Source organism: Giraffa tippelskirchi, chromosome 6, assembly GCF_054371585.1.
Source record: "Giraffa tippelskirchi isolate mGirTip1 chromosome 6, T2T-mGirTip1v1.2.pri, whole genome shotgun sequence".
Taxonomy (NCBI): Eukaryota; Metazoa; Chordata; class Mammalia; order Artiodactyla; family Giraffidae; genus Giraffa; species Giraffa tippelskirchi.
In genome coordinates this window covers 80,392,554-80,408,160 of record NC_137280.1, presented here as the reverse complement: position 1 = coordinate 80,408,160, position 15,607 = coordinate 80,392,554, and the positions used below count along the sequence as shown (strand labels likewise).

Genomic DNA, 15,607 nt, shown 5'->3' with positions numbered 1-15,607 from the left:
CTCTCTCTTTTTTTTTTTGGCCATGCACGGAGGTGTGCACAGACTCTTAGGTCCCCAACCAGGGATTGGGCCCGTGCACCATGCAGTGGGAATGGGGATTCTTAACCACTGGACTTCCAGGGAAGTCCCTCTTCTCTGCTTTTCAGTTGTCAGCACTAAACACATTACTTGTAGCTTTAAAACTTGACCATTTTCTGAGTGGTAAGGATTGAGAATGTTAAGATGTGTTTCCTCCCATCCTCCTAGTACCATAGCATCAACTGCTGACTGTGGTTCAGTTGTGAGAACCTAGGTACAGAGTCTCAAGCCCACCCCAACCCGGTGCAGCAAGGCTCGACCCTGTCAGCATAATCATAGTTGTCTTAAATAAGAGCTCCTCCAACACCTGGTGAGGGCTTTGAAACCGTTTAAACCACTCTGTGTATTCTGATACATTTACTTTTTCTACATGCGATAGAAAAACAAAGGATTCCCCACAGCCAGTCCTGCATAGGAAGGCCCAGCATTCTGGCCAAGGGGAGGGACTTGTGCTCCTGATGGAGTAAAGTCAGCTACTGGGGCCACCTGGAGAGGGGATCTTAACACCCTCTCTTCAGTTCACTCAGCATGTGTCCTTTGGGCAGAATGTGATTGCCATTGGCTTTGAACCTTCAAGGTATTGGCCCTGAATATTGAGAATATTCTGATTACTGAATACTGAATATTGAAGCTTCCCACAGCTTCAGCCAGGACACTCACTGTGGTTGAATCCTTTAGCCATGAATTCAAAATGTACTGATGACTAGTGTCTTTATTGTTATTGTTTAGTCTCTCAGTCGTGTCCGACTCTTTGTGACCCCATAGACTATAACCCACCAGGCTCCTCTGTCCTTGGAATTCTCCAGGCAAGGATACTGAGTGTTGCCATTTTCTATTCCAGGGGATCTTCCCCAGTCCAGGGATCAAACTTGTCTCCTGAAAGTCCCCTGCATTGCAGGCAGATTCTTTACCACTGAGCTGAGCCTAACTAACAACATTACTTACCTTTTAAAATGTTTTATTTTAATAAAATATACATAACATGAAAGTTACCATTTTAAATGTACAATTCAGAGGTTTTCAGTACATTTACAATGTTGTGCAAATATTTCCACTCTCCATCTATAGAACTTTTTCATCTTCTCCACTGAAATTCTGTACCATTTACATGCTTAACTCCTCAGCCCTTGGTAACCTCTGTTCTACTATCTGTCTCCAGGAATTTGCCTAATACCTGATATAAGTGGAATCATACAGTAATTGTCCTTTTGTGTATGGTTTATTTCACTTAACACTGTTTTCAAGGGCTATCCATGTCCTCAAGAGTTTTCTTCCTTTTAAAGCTGAATAACATTCTGTTGTATATATATATTATATACATATATATACTACATTTTGCTTATCCATTAATTCATTAAAGTGTTGGTTCCACCTTTTAGCTATTGTAAATAGTGCTGCTTTGAACTTTGATGTGCAACTATCTTTTTGATTTTCTGCTTTCTATTCTTTCAGTCTGTATGGAAAACAGTTTGGTAGTTCTTCAAAAAGTTAAACATAAAATTACCATATGAAAAAAAATTACCATATGATTCAGCAATTCCATTCTTAGTTTTAATATTTGATGTCCCTCTCAGCAATACATGGGGCTTGGAAGTCTTTCTTTATTCTCACCAACACTTGCTATTTTCTGGGTTTATTTTTGTTTTTTGACAGTAACTCTCCTAAAGAGCGTGAAGTAGTATTTCACTGTGGTTTCAATTTGTACTTCCCTAATGTTTAGAGACATTGAGCATTTTTTTAATGTGCTTATTGGCCATTTGTATATCTCCTTTGGAGAAAAGTCTATTCATGTCCTTTGTCCATGTTTGAATTGGGTTCTTTAGTCTTTCTGTTGTTGAGTTTTAAGCATTCTTTCTATATTCTGGATATTAATCCCCTGTCAGATAATGATTTGCATTTGCATAGAATGATTTTCTCATTCTGTGGTTTGCCCCTTACATTTTTGAGTCTTTTTAATTTCATTCTCCCTTTGAAAGGTTCCTTCATCCACTGCTTACTAGCTTTCACATATGGATTCTATTCATGAATTTATTCACCCGACAAATGTTCCAGTATAATTCCTGTGCCATGCTCTAGGATGAGCCCTAGAGGCATGATCACAGAAGAAAATACCCCTGCCCTAGGAACTCCCTGTCCAGAGGGGGAGACGAGCAAAAATTAATAAATATACAACTCCGTCCATGACTACAGATTGTGCCAAGTGCTGTGCATCATAGCAGGAGCTCTTCGTGTAATTTGAGGGATAAGAAAGTTGCTGAGAGAGTGGCACTCAAACTGGGATTTGACAGGTGACCAGGCCTGGTTAGAAGAGGGTGATTTGGCAGAGGGGAGACTCTGAGGGTGGGAGACTCCAAAGCAAGAGTGGCAACCCCAAGGCCAGATGAGCGGGGAGGGGTTCCTTCTACCTTCAGAGGGAAACCACTGAAGGCTCTAGGTGTACGGTGACACAATCCAATTTATTTACTTCCAAGCTTTGTCTTACTTCTATGCTGGGAATAATTTTGTAAGGAGTCCTCCTTCTTCCCCCTACCTCATCCACATCCTGCCTCATGTCCATAGGCATCACTTTGGGCATCTGATGTCCCCCAGTCATCTGATGAATACAACTGATCTCCCTGACTATACTCTTGGCCTTTGTCTGCTCACTCTCATCACAGTAAGAAAGATTTTTTTTTTCTCTGCCAATAGTTTTTCTGAGATAAAATTCACATGCCATACCTTTTTTTTTTTTTTTTTTTTGGCTGCACTGAGTCTTCATTGCTTCCCACAGGCTTTGTCTAGTTGTAGCATGCAAGGGTTACTGTCCAGTTGCAATGTGGTGGCTTCTCTTGTTGCAAAGCAAGGGTTCGTGGGCTTCAGTAGTTCTGGCACATGGGCTTAGTTGAACTGAGGCATGTGGAATCCTCCCAAACCAGGGATCAAACCCACGTTCCCTGCATTGGCAGGCAGACTCCCAACTACTGGATCACCTGGGAAGTCCACAGTTTTTTTTTTAATATATTCACAGAGTTGTCCAACCATCACATTCTAAGTTTAGTACATTTTCATCACCCCATAAAGAAGCTTCATGCCCATTATCCAGAGTCATCTTTCAAAACTGCAAATCATATCACATACCTCCCTTGCTTTATATCCTCAGTGGCTCCCACTGCACTTGAAGTTAAGAGGACCATTTCTTTGCCATGGTCCTCAGGGTCCTGCATGATGTGGTGCTGTGTACCTCTCCATCACCCCATTACTTTTCTACCACCTTTTCTACACCCCAGCTACACTGACCTCCTTTCTGCTCTTTTCTACCCACAGGCCTTTGCAAATGATACTTCCTTTGCCTGGAGCACTCTCCCCAAATGCTCATCCTCATTAACTCCTTCTTCAGGCTTTTCTCTATCAAATTCCTCTATTCATTTCCTTCATAGTGTTTCTGCACTCCGTGATTATCTTATTTATTTATGTAATTACTTTTTATTGCCTGTTCCCCACACTAGAATGTTGGTTCTGTTGCTAACACCAGATGGAGTGCCTGGTATGTAATAGGCATGAACAAGTAATTGTTGGCTGAGAGATGAATTAAGGAAAGGAGGGAGAAGGACACGTGAAGGTCAGTACATTGAGGTAGATAAAGATGCAGAAAACTGGAGGCAGACAGAAGGGGCGAGTCAGTAGATCCATTTTGAACATGTTAAATTTGAAATGCCTCCAAGATATCCAAGTGGAGATGTCATAGCTTAGCTGACATTTTATGAGTTTAAAGTTAAAAAAAGCAATCTAGATGGGATATAAAATGTGGACCTCACAGGATACAGATGATATTTAAAATCTTAGGAATGAATTAAGGAGCTTAACTTTGAGAAGTGGCTCTTAGGGATTCCATCACCAGGTATCACACACATTACAGATTGGGAGTCTGTGTCAATGAAAGAATGAGTGAATCAGTGGGAGAAAACAGCAAAAGAGGCTGAAAGGGAGTCACCAGAAATATGGGCAAAGCCTGGGAAGCATTAGGGTAACAGAAACAAAGGACAGGGTTTCAGGTGAAACAGTGTGGTCAACAGCATAAAATTATAGTGAAAGGACTCAGAAGATCCAGGAAACAAAGCCCCAAAATATACGTCTCTGGTGCCTTTGCAACAGCAGTTTAGGTTGAGCAGAAAGACAGGAAGCCAGACTAGAAACACAGAGAAGATTAAGGGAGGGCATACGCAATACCAGCCTTCTTAGAATATAATATAATAAAGATATGTTGATGTAAGCCACTGAATTTCTGGTAATTTGTTACAGCAGTATCAGAAAACTAATACAAGGTTTATTCCAGGAATCACTCATTTTCTCGCAAATTAAACAAAAATCATATGATTACATATATCCATAAACCATAAATAGGATTAATGGATAGATCTCTATCCCTAATAAAATCATAAATAGGAATAGAAATAAAATACTTAAATACAAAAAAGACTTTTTACCAAAACTCAAAAGTATGAAGCAAACTAAATACAAGTATCAAAGTTGTTTCCACTAAAATTCAGATCAAGACAAGTACGCCCACTACTTCTTAAAATTGTGTTGGAGGGTCTAGCTAGACCATGCAATTAGACCTGGTGTAAATGATCTCAAAGTCCAAATGGAGGGCTTCCCTGGTGGTTCAGTGGTAAAGAATCCACCTGCCAGTACAAGAGACACAGGTTCCATCCTTGGTCCGGGAGGATCCCACATGTTGCAGAGTAACCAAGCCCGTGCAGCACAACTGTGGAACCTGTGCTCTAGAGCAGCTACTGAAACCCATGTGCCTAGAGTCCATGCTCCACACCAAAGAGAAGCCACCACAGTGAGAGACCCGCATACTGCAAGGAACGTAGGTCCTGCTCCCAGAAACAAGAAAAGGCCCCCGCACAGGAACAGAGGCCCAGAGCAGCCAAAAATAAGTAAATAAAATAATAAAGTCCAACAGGAAGAGCAAATGCCTGAGTAGATCCCAGAATACCATGACTAGAAGAATGGTAGTGGAGTAGAACTGGCCAAGAAAAGGACAAAAAGAATTCAGAAACAGCTACAGATACATTTTGGAAATTAATATGTGGCTAAGACGGCACTACTGTTGAGTGGAAAGATGATTAATCTGATAGAAGATGTTGACATTATCAGCCATGATTACAGGGAAAAGAAGTAAAAGCCAGGCTGGGCTGTAACCCAGCAGTTCTCAACTAGAGGGGACTTTACCCCCAAAGGACATTTGGCAATGTCTGGTGACATTTTGGTTGTGACAACTGGGACATGCTATTGGCATGTAGTGAGTAAATGCCAGGGATGCTGCTAAACATCATACAATGCACAGGACAGCCCCCACAACAAACAGTTATCTAACTCCAAATGTCAGTAGTGCTATGGTTTAGAAAACTTTTCTGAAATAACACAAAACACCTAAATACTTTTCTGATGTAGTAAAGTTCAGTTCAGTTAAGTCAGTTAAGTTCAGTCGCTCAGTCATGTCCGACTCTTTGCGACCCCGTGAATCACAGCACGCCAGGCCTCCCTGTCCATCACCAACTCCCAGAGTCTACCCAAACCCGTGTCCATCGAGTTGGTGATGCCATCCAGCCATCTCATCCTCTGTCGTCCCCTTCTCCTCCTGCCCCCAATCCTTCCCAGCATTAGGGTCTTTTCCAATGAGTCAACTCTTCGCATGAGGTGGCCAAAGTATTGGAGTTTCAGCTTCAACATCAATCCCCCAATGAACACCCAGGACTGATCTCCTTTGGGATGGACTGGTTGGATCTTCTTGCAGTCCAAGGGACTCTCAACAGTCCTCTCCAACACCACAGTTCAAAAGCATCAATTCTTCGACGCTCAGCTTTCTTTATGGTCCAACTCTCACATCCATACATGACTACTGGAAAAACCATAGCCTTGACTAGATGGACCTTTGTTGGCAAAGTAATGTCTCTGCTTTTAAATATGCTGTCTAGGTTGGCCATAACCTTCCTTCCAAGGAGTAAGCGTCTTTTAATTTCATGGCTGCAGTCACCATCTGGAGTGATTTTGGAGCCCAAAAAATAAAGTCTGACACTGTTTCCACTGTTTCCCCATCTATTTCCCATGAAGTGATGTGACCAGATGCCATGATCTTAGTTTTCTGAATGTTGAGCTTTAAGCCAACTTTTTCACTCTCCTCTTTCACTTTCATCAAGAGGCTCTTTAGTTCTTCTTTGCTTTCTGCCATAAGGGTGGTGTCATCTGCATATCTGAGGTTATTGCTATTTCTCCCGGCATTCTTGATTCCAGCTTGTGTTTCTTCCAGCCCAGCATTTCTCATGATGTACTCTGCATATAAGTTAAATAAGCAGGGTGACATTATACAGCCTTGACGTACTCCTTTTCCTATTTGGAACCAGTCTGTTGTCCCATGTCCAGTTCTAACTGTTGCTTCCTGACCTGCATACAGGTTTCTCAAGAGACAGGTCAGATGGTCTGGTATTCTAATAAATATTTAAATATAAAACAAGATAGTAGGGGAAAAAAAAAGAATATATAACTTTGGGGTGGAAAGTCCTCCCAAAGTCTGGAAACCAAGAAGCCTCTCTCTTCTTATATATAAGTTTTTTTTGACTGCACATAAATTTTGAGTTTTTCTAGTAGAAAATAAAATATATAAGCAAATGAGAAAATAGTTATAAAATATGTGAAAGAGAAAAAGTCAAAAGCCCTAATATGTGATTATACTACAATTCTTAACAGATCAAATTAAAAAAAACAGGATATGTAAATATTTTACAAATAGGGGTTTATGAACTTTACTCATACAGTTTATGAATAGGGGTTCAACCTAACAAGTAGAGGAATGCAAAGTATAGCAGCAGCAGGATTGGCTGAAATTAAAGGGCAGTTTGTGTCCACAACCCCTTACTCATCCCCAATCCAAAATTCATAAACTCCTGGAGACTTGAAAGATGTTTTGGCTTTGTTAAATTTGAGGCCAGCTCATTAAGCAGCAGGACTTAACCTGAGCTACTGTGAGGCTCTTTGCAGTCTTGACGTGACTTGTTTGGTGAGACTATTCCTTATATCCTGCTACAGAACCATTAATTTGTTTGATTAGGAGATGCTACCTCAGAGCCTGCTGGGAGTGTCATAGAATTTCCTAAAATCCAAAAAATTCTGTATTCTGAAACATAAGGATTTTGAATAAGAGTTTATAGATCTGTAATTTCCAGAGCTGACAAGGATGCAGTCAGTGAGAGAAGTATATATTGACTAATTTTCAAGTATTACAACAACGTTGCATCCCTGGGATAATCCTACTTGGTCATAAATGTGTTATATTTTATGGAATGTTGGATTTGATTTGCTAATGTTTTATAAGGATATTTAAGTCTGTATTCATGACAGGTATTGGTCTACAATTTTCTTTTTGTAATGACTTCATAGGTAATGCTGGCCTCAGAACAGGTTTCTTTAGTGTTCCTCATTCCTGTTTTCTGCAAGTGTTTGTATGAGATTGTTGTTTATTTCTACTTCAATAAAATTGACCAGTGAAATCATCTGAGCCTGAATTTTTCTTTGGGAGAATGTTTGGATAACAAAATCAATTTCTTAACCTATGTTTTTGTTGTTTTGTTTTATTTGGGGGGGAAAAAAGCCCGAAGGCAAATACCTCCCCACCGCACACTGTCTCCACAGTCAGAACCTTGTCGCGTTCTCAGCCCCAACCAACCAAGGGCAGGGGGATGATTCTGCTGTGATTGCCTTAGACAAGTCAGGATTTATCCCTGAACCAGGATAAGGGGCACCTTCTCCAAAGATGGAACCCAGTCACAATTCTGTAGGCAAAGAAGCAGAGAATAGAGATTACACAGGCAACCCAGTGTCTGCTACAGAATGAGAAGAAGGAAAGGAAGAAAAATGGAAAGACTGAGGAATTATCCCCTCAAAGACTAAATCCAGAGAGACTGTCACCACTAAAGAGCAGGTTAGCTTGGTTTCCCTTCAGTAGAAATGGGGCTCAGAACAGGATATGCTTGAATTTGAGGATACTTTGACCTGTCATCCATTGTTCAAGAATGAATTCTAGATTCTCAGGGCTCACAGTCTCAAGGGAAATAATCAGCCTGCTTGCTTGTTTGTACTGTTTTGTCTCAGAAAGGATTTCAGTTCAGTTCAGTTCAGTCACTCAGTCGTGTTCAACTCTTTGCGACCCCATGGACTGCAGCATGCCAGGGGTCCATCATCAACTCCCAGAGTTTGCTCAAAATGTCCATCGAGTCAGTGATGCCATCCAACCATCTCATCCTCTGTCATTCCCTTCTCCTGCCTCCAATCTTTCCAAGCATTAGGGTTTTTTCCAGTGAGTCACTTCTTCGCATCATGTGGCCAAAGTATTGGAGCTTTAGAAAGGATTTAGCGTCCATTAGTCAAGATGTGCTACATCATCCTGCAATAACAACCCCAAATCTCAGTAGCTCAACACAGAAAAGTTGATTTTTCATTGCTCATACTACACATTCATCTTAGTTTTACAGGGTTCTACTCCATCTTGCTTCTTTCAAGGACTTAGGCTGATGGAGGCTCCACCATCCAAAACCACCACTCTGGCCCTTAGAGGCTTCTGTCTAGCAATGACATGTATACTTCTACTAACAGTTCATTAACCAAATAGGTCACATGGTCAAGCCTTTCCTCAGGAGGCCAATGTAAACATAAAAGAACACAGAGTCTTGATCATCATCCACTTGTAAAAACAGTTAAGTCAACAACCCACAACTGCAGTTGCCCCCCAACATGTGCCCCAAGGAGAATTCAGGACGGACAAAAATCGGTGAGGAAGTCTCTGTTTTAGATCTGTGGCTCCTGGACAGTTAAGATGTATATCTAAAGAAGGATTTCAAAAAGAAAAGAAAAAAGAATTTCAATGACCCCAGATTCTTGCATCTTCATATATGTAGAAAATCACTAAAATTATTAACTGGAGATGTCTGTTCTCTATGATTAGCAGTAATGTTTTACCAAGATGTATGCATAACTATATTTCTCAGTCATAAAATTCATATATGCACTAGTTCCTCCCCTACCTCTTCTGAGTTCCTCAGAGCTATCTGAGAGGCTGTCTCCCAGGCTATAGTCCTCAGTAAGGGTCCCTGAATAAAACTGAAACTCACTGTTTTTACATTGTGTTTCTGTTGTTGTTTTCCCAGCTGACACCAGGAATGAAATCTGATGAGCCTGGAAAGAGAAGAACCAGAAATATTAAGTGAACGATAAGTATGACCACTAGGTAAGATGTCTGTATTTATAACCACACATGGAAGAGGAAATGCCAAACACTCTTTTGGTGGCTCTGCTAAGTTTCATTTAGCCTTTGAACAATTCACTTCACAGCCAACATTCTGTCCCAATCAGTCAGGAGACAAAGCAGCATCCCCAGAGAGCATAGGCAAGTCAATAACACCAACAGTGGGGGCTTCCCTGTTAGCGCAGTGGTGAAGAATCTGCCGGCCGATGCAGGAGACACAGGGTTCCATCCCTGATCTGGGAGGCCCCTGCATGCTGTGGAGCAACCAGACCTATGTGCCTCAACTATTAAGCCTGTGCTCTACAGCCTGTGAGCCACAACTGCTGAGCCCTCGCACCTAGAGCCTGTGCTTGGCAACAAGAGAAGAGGTGTGAGTTGCACCACAACTAGGGAGCAGCCCTGCTCTCCACTGCTAGAGAATAGTCTGCACAGCAGCGAGGACCCAGCACAGCTGGAAATAATAACCCACACTGCACTAAAGCACTGGTGCTTTTCACTTTTCGTATACTCCACCCCTGGGTTTTTCCCTTTCAGGGCTAAATCTGCCAACTGATAATACCCCAGTGTTTTTGTCCTAGAATTTGACAAATAGTTATTTCAGAGTCTCATATTACTCATATTACTAAGTCACATGAGTGTGAGAAATGTAAGACTGCCCTATGTCCCTGGGCTAGCATAAAAGAAAAGTGAGGCCCGTGGTTAGGCAAAGTCACTTGGAGTGATATTGGCAGTGGGTTGGGGGTTTCCACTTGAGCAGACGAGCCAATGTTTGGGGGATAGTCACAAGCCAGGGGACCAGGGTTGGGAAAGAGTAGAAGGGGGTTATAAAAGTTCAAGCAGTTGGGTTCAGTGACTGTTTCAGGGCCAAACCTCATTTCTGAGTGCTTCACCATCCCTGTCTCAATGGGGCCTTTCAACAAGCCCAAGTCTCCAAGAAACGGGCTCAAACATGTGCGTGGTCAGAGATCCAATGAGTGGGCATAGTGTAACTAGACTCCAGGACATGTCCAAAACCCATATCCCTTCCTCCATTCCAGCCAGTGGGAGAACCAAGGGCATCTGGCCCAAAGAAACACCAAATTAGTTGCAACCTCCAGCAAAGAAGGTAAAACTACACTCCAGGACTGTTGTGACGGACAAGTCTTGGGCTTCTGGCTGACTCCAGGAAGAGGAGTCGCCCAGAAGCTCAAAGAAGTCTCAGGAGCAGGAACATGCAAACTAATCCAGAGTCCTACCCAGACCCAGCTACGTGCTGCCCCTCCAAGAGGCACAAACCACTCAAGACTCCATGAAATCAGCAGGGGGTGCCCCATCCCCATGCTCCCACCTGAACCCTGAAGGTAGGCTGGGCCTGGGGACTTGATTCAGCCCTGGAAGTCCTTTCCTTGTTAGTGCATTGAAAATGGTTGGAAACCATTGTTCTTGGTTACCATTGTGGAATTGCGCTGGGGCAAGATAAGGACCACTGCTCTTTAAACACTAAACATACTGTTTGACACACTTATAAACTTGTATCATTTTGATACAAGGAAAATGAAATGGCAACCCACTCCAGTATTCTTACCTAGAGAATCCCATGGACAGAGGAGCCAAGCTGGCTACAGTCTATGTGGTCGCAAAGAGTTGGATACAACTCAGTGACTGACACATCATTTTGATAGAGGATGTGTTCTGTATCTGACTTGGCCTGGATTCCTCTGAAAGCAGAACCTAGGGGCTGCTGATTGAGCAGGTGACCATAAGGAGAGTGAGCAGTAGAGAGACAACCAACGTAACCCCTGGTTACCAAACTGGTCTTTGCATTCAGTCCCCTAGGTCATTCTGGGGCACATCATGAAATGTCTCCAAACCATCCTGCTAGGGAGGAGAGATATAATTTATTTATTTTTGGCTGTGCTGGTCTTTGTTGCCACACTCGGGCCTTCTCTAGTTGAAGCAGGTGAGCAGAGACTACTCTCAAGCTGTGGTGCATGGGCTTCTCATTGTGGCGGTTTCTGTTGTTGCAGAGACCAGGCTTCAGTAGTTGTGATGCACAGGCTTAGTTGCTCTATGGTTTGGGGAGTCTTCTCAGACCAAGGATCGAATTCGTGTCCCCTGCATTGGCAGGTGGATTCTTAACCACTGGACCACCAGGAAAATCCGGAGAGAAGGAATTTATCCATTGGCTCCTGACCCCTTCTTCCAGCACGTCTAAAGGGAGCTTCTGTCCAGTCGTACCTGTGCAAAACCTGCTTAGGATGGTCTCCCAGTGAGGGCTAAAATAAAAATGAGTGAGGTTAAGAGAGTTTGAAGAGGTGCACATGAGCTAAGAACCTGAAGGAAGCAAGAGAACCCTAAGGAAGCACAATTACTACCCAGCTCTTCATATCAGGGCCATTTATACTAGGGGAGAGTTGGTTTGTGCTTGGGATAGATTCTTGAAAGTGGCGTTGCCTGGTTAAAGGGTAAAGGCATGTGCAATCTTATCAATACTATATGTCAAATCTTCATGCTCAGACGGTTGTACCATTTTGCATTTTCCCCAACAATTTATGTGCCAGACTCCTCACAGCCTTGCCAACGAAATGTGTTGCAAAAACATGGGTTTTTGCTGGTCTTGCAGGTGAGAAATGCATCTTAGGACACTTTCATTTTGTATTTCTGTTATTATGAGCAAAACTGAGCAACCAACTTGTGCACAAGAATTTTCATGGCACTAGGCTTTTCACTGGGCCTCCCAGGTGGTGCTAGTGGTAAAGAACTTGCCTGCCAGCGCAGGAGACATAAGAGACACGGGTTCATTTCCTGGGTTGGGAAGATCCCCTGGAGAAGGAAATGGCAACCCACTCCCGTATTCTTGCCTGGGAAATCCCATGGACAGAGGAGCCTGGCGGACTACAGTCCAAAGTGTCACAAAGAGTCGGACACGACTGAAGCAACCTAGCACGCACACACGCAGGCCCTTCATTGCAATATTAACTATGTTAGCTAATTACAAGAAATACAAAACTACAGTGAGAGATCACTTCACACCCATTAGGATAACAACTATCAAACAAAACAAAAACAGAAAATAACAAGCATTGGTGAAGATGTGGAGAAATTGGAGCCCTTATGCAGTGTTGATGGGAATGTAAAATGATACAACCACTATGGCAAATAGCGGTTCCTTAAAAAAAATAGCATAGGATTACTTTATGACCCAACAATTCTACTGGGTGTGTACCCTAAAGAATTAGAAGCAGAGTTTCAAAGAGATATTTGCACATCCATAGTCATGCAGCATTGGTCACAACAGCCAAAAGGTGGGAGCAACCCACATAACCATTGACAGATGAATAGATAAACAAAATGTGGTGCAGCTATACAACAGAATATTACTCAACCTTAAAAAGCAAGGAAATTCTTACACATGCTGCAACATAGATGACTCTTGAGGACATTGTGATAGGTGAAATAAGCTGGTCACAAAAGGATAAATACTGTATGATTCCACTTACATGAGGTACTTAGACCAATTCATAGAAATAGAAAGTATCAATAGAATGATAGTTACCAAGGGCTGGGTGGAGGAGGGAGAAATGGAAAGTTGTTGTCTAATGGCTACAGAATTTCAGGTTTTTTTTTTTTTTAAGTAATTTTATTTATTTAAATTTTTATTTCTGGCTGTGCTTGGGTCTTTGTTGCTGCGCGTGGGCTTTCTCTAGTTGCAGCAAGCAAGGGCTGCTCTCTAGCTGAAGGGCACCAGCTCCTTTTGTGGCAGAACATGGGCTCTAGGGTGAGTGGACTTCAGAAGTTGTGGTGCACAGGCTTAGTAGCTGTGGCACCTGGGCTTAACTGTCCCGCGGCATGTGGAATCTTCCCAGAACAGGGATTGAACCAGTGTCCTCTGAATTGGCAGGTGGATTCTTGACCACTGTATCATCAAAGAAGTCCCAGAATTTCAGCTTTGTGATATGAAGAGTTCTGGAAATAGATGGTGGTTACAGTTGCACAAGAAGGTGAATGTACTTCATGCCACTGAACTATACATTTAAAAAATAGTTAAGATGATAAATTTTACATGTATTTCATCACAATTTTAAAAGAGACAAGAAAATCTAAACATTAAATACGTAGTGAAATAGATTATGCAACCCTTACCCAATAGAATGGGCTTCCCTGATAGTTCAGTTGGTAAAGAATCAGCCCGTAATGCGGGAGACCTGGGTTCGATCCCTGGGTTGGGAAGATCCCCTGAAGAAGGGAAAGGCTACCCACTCCAGTATTCTTGCCTAGAGAATTCCATGGACTGGATAGTCCATGGGATTGCAAAGAGTTGGAGACAACTGAGCAGCTTTCACTTTTACCCGATAGAATACACAGCAGCTGTGAAAGGGAAAAAGGAGTATCTATGTCCTGCTGAGGCATTACCTGCAGGATAGGTCATTCAGTGAAAAAAGTAAGGGTGTTGGGCTGTAACCCACAGGCCTGCTGCTGCTGCTGCTGCTGCTAAGTCGCTTCAGTCGTGTCCGACTCTGTGCGACCCCATAGACGGCAGCCCACCAGGCTCCGCCGTCCCTGGGATTCTCCAGGCAAGAATACTGGAGTGGGTTGCCATTTCCTTCTCCAGTGCATGAAAAGGAAAAGTGAGAGTGAAGTTGCTCAGTCGTGTCCGACTCTTAGCGACCCCATGGACTATAGCCTATCACGCTCCTCCGTCCATGGGATTTTCCAGGCAAGAGTACTGGAGTGGGGTGCCATTGCCTTGCCTTGTAATTGCCCAGCCGTGAGCCTAAAGAAAGAGCCCAGCAACAGTGACAGAAACATCAACAATTTATTGGGTAGGGAATCTTAAAAGTCTCAAGCAAAGTCCTGGAGCAACATCCCACTGTGTGCAGCAGAGGGCAAAAAGACAGGAATAGCAGTCTTCACTTCTGGGGGGAGAAGGAGAATACTACAGATAAGGGGGAACTGACATTAGGTTGGTTCATCAGTGACCAGGGAAACCAGTGAATGGGGCAGGCAACAAGTACGTAGGCAGTTACTAAGCCCTATGATTAAGAGAATTGGATAGTCAGGTGAGTAGGGTGTATGTGAAGCAAGGACTGGTCAAGCAGGAAATGTACAGAGGGCAAAAGAACAGCCATTTTGAGTGGCCTGACTTTACAAAGGGGCTTTACAGATTTTACCATATGCTGCAATATCCAAGAAAGAAAAGGAATGTAAGTATATATACTTATATTTTCAAATAGAAATAACAGAAGTATATTTAAAATTTTAACATAAACATTTACCTAGACGGGGAGGAAGGATCATGGTAGAAGGTACAAGGGTATAACCAGACATATATGTACACACCTTGCTTCATAGTTCTGTCTCTGGAAACATATAAATGTGCACACAAGTTTTGATTTAATCAATATAGAATTAGTTGGATTGATTTCTCTGCAGTCTTAGTAAGCATGGCCATAGCCTCAGAGGAGTATGAATAGTGATTTTTGAGATTTTGTCCACTGATGTGGGTATTAAAAAAACACAGAAAATAGCAAGTATTGATGAGAATGTGGAGAAACTGGAATTTTCATACATTACTGGTAGGAATGTAAAATGACTGCTTTGGAAAATAGCCTGACTTCCTCAAAAATTTAGACACAGAATTAGCATACTCAAGAGAAATGAAAATACATGTCCTCAGATGGCAGGGGAGTTTAGGGGAGAATAGATACATGTATATGTATGGCTGAGTCCCTTTGTTATTCACCTGAAACTATCACAGCACTGTTCATCAGCTATACACCAATACAAAATAAAAATTTTTTCAAAAAAAAGAAAAAACACGTGTCCACATAAAGGCTTGTACACAAATGTTCTTAGCAGCTTTTTTTTTTTAATAGCCCAAAACTAGGAAAAACCCAAATTGCTAGCAATAGGTGAATAGATAAGCAAATTGTGGTATTTCCATACAATGGAATATCACTTGCTGTAAAAAGGAATGCTGATGTACAGAACAATATAGATTAATCTCAAAATAGTAATGCAGGGTAAAAGAAAGCAGAGAGGGTTTTCTTAAGAACATATTGAATAAATCCATTTGCAGAAATTTCTAAAAAATGAAAACTATTAATAATCTATATGTGACAAAAAGTAGAGTAGTAGTGTCCTGGGGGAGGGGTAGGAGGGAAGAATTACTGAGGAACACAAAGAAGTTTGGGGGGTAATGAACATATTCATGACTTGATTGTGTTGTTTGTTTCATGGGTATATACATAAGCCAAAACTCATCTG

General features: G+C 42.1%; 1 protein-coding gene and 1 long non-coding RNA gene across 11 annotated transcripts in view; one reads left to right on the top strand and one right to left on the bottom strand.

Annotated features, from left to right (window-relative positions):
• The window catches only part of CANX (calnexin), an 81,135-nt gene that overhangs the window by 5,858 nt on the left and 59,670 nt on the right, over nt 1–15,607 (top strand). For 6 of the 10 annotated variants that reach the window (XR_014055946.1, XR_014055947.1, XM_081497654.1 and 3 more), the window contains 2 exons: nt 9,264–9,343; nt 13,242–13,341. Coding sequence is in view for 4 of the 10 variants with exons in the window: in XM_081497654.1 (XP_081353780.1) it covers nt 9,333–9,343; nt 13,242–13,341 (111 nt within the window). In the remaining 6 variants the exon portion in view is untranslated. The remainder of the gene's footprint in view (nt 1–9,263; nt 9,344–13,241; nt 13,342–15,607) is intronic. The other 4 variants (XM_081497675.1, XM_081497681.1, XM_081497678.1 and 1 more) reach the window with 1 other exon arrangement.
• Nucleotides 8,785–11,319, bottom strand: LOC145509260 (uncharacterized). Its single transcript, XR_014055961.1, has 2 exons — nt 9,228–11,319; nt 8,785–8,940 (listed from the first exon to the last, which is right to left on the bottom strand). It is a non-coding gene; the product is annotated as an uncharacterized LOC145509260 (long non-coding RNA).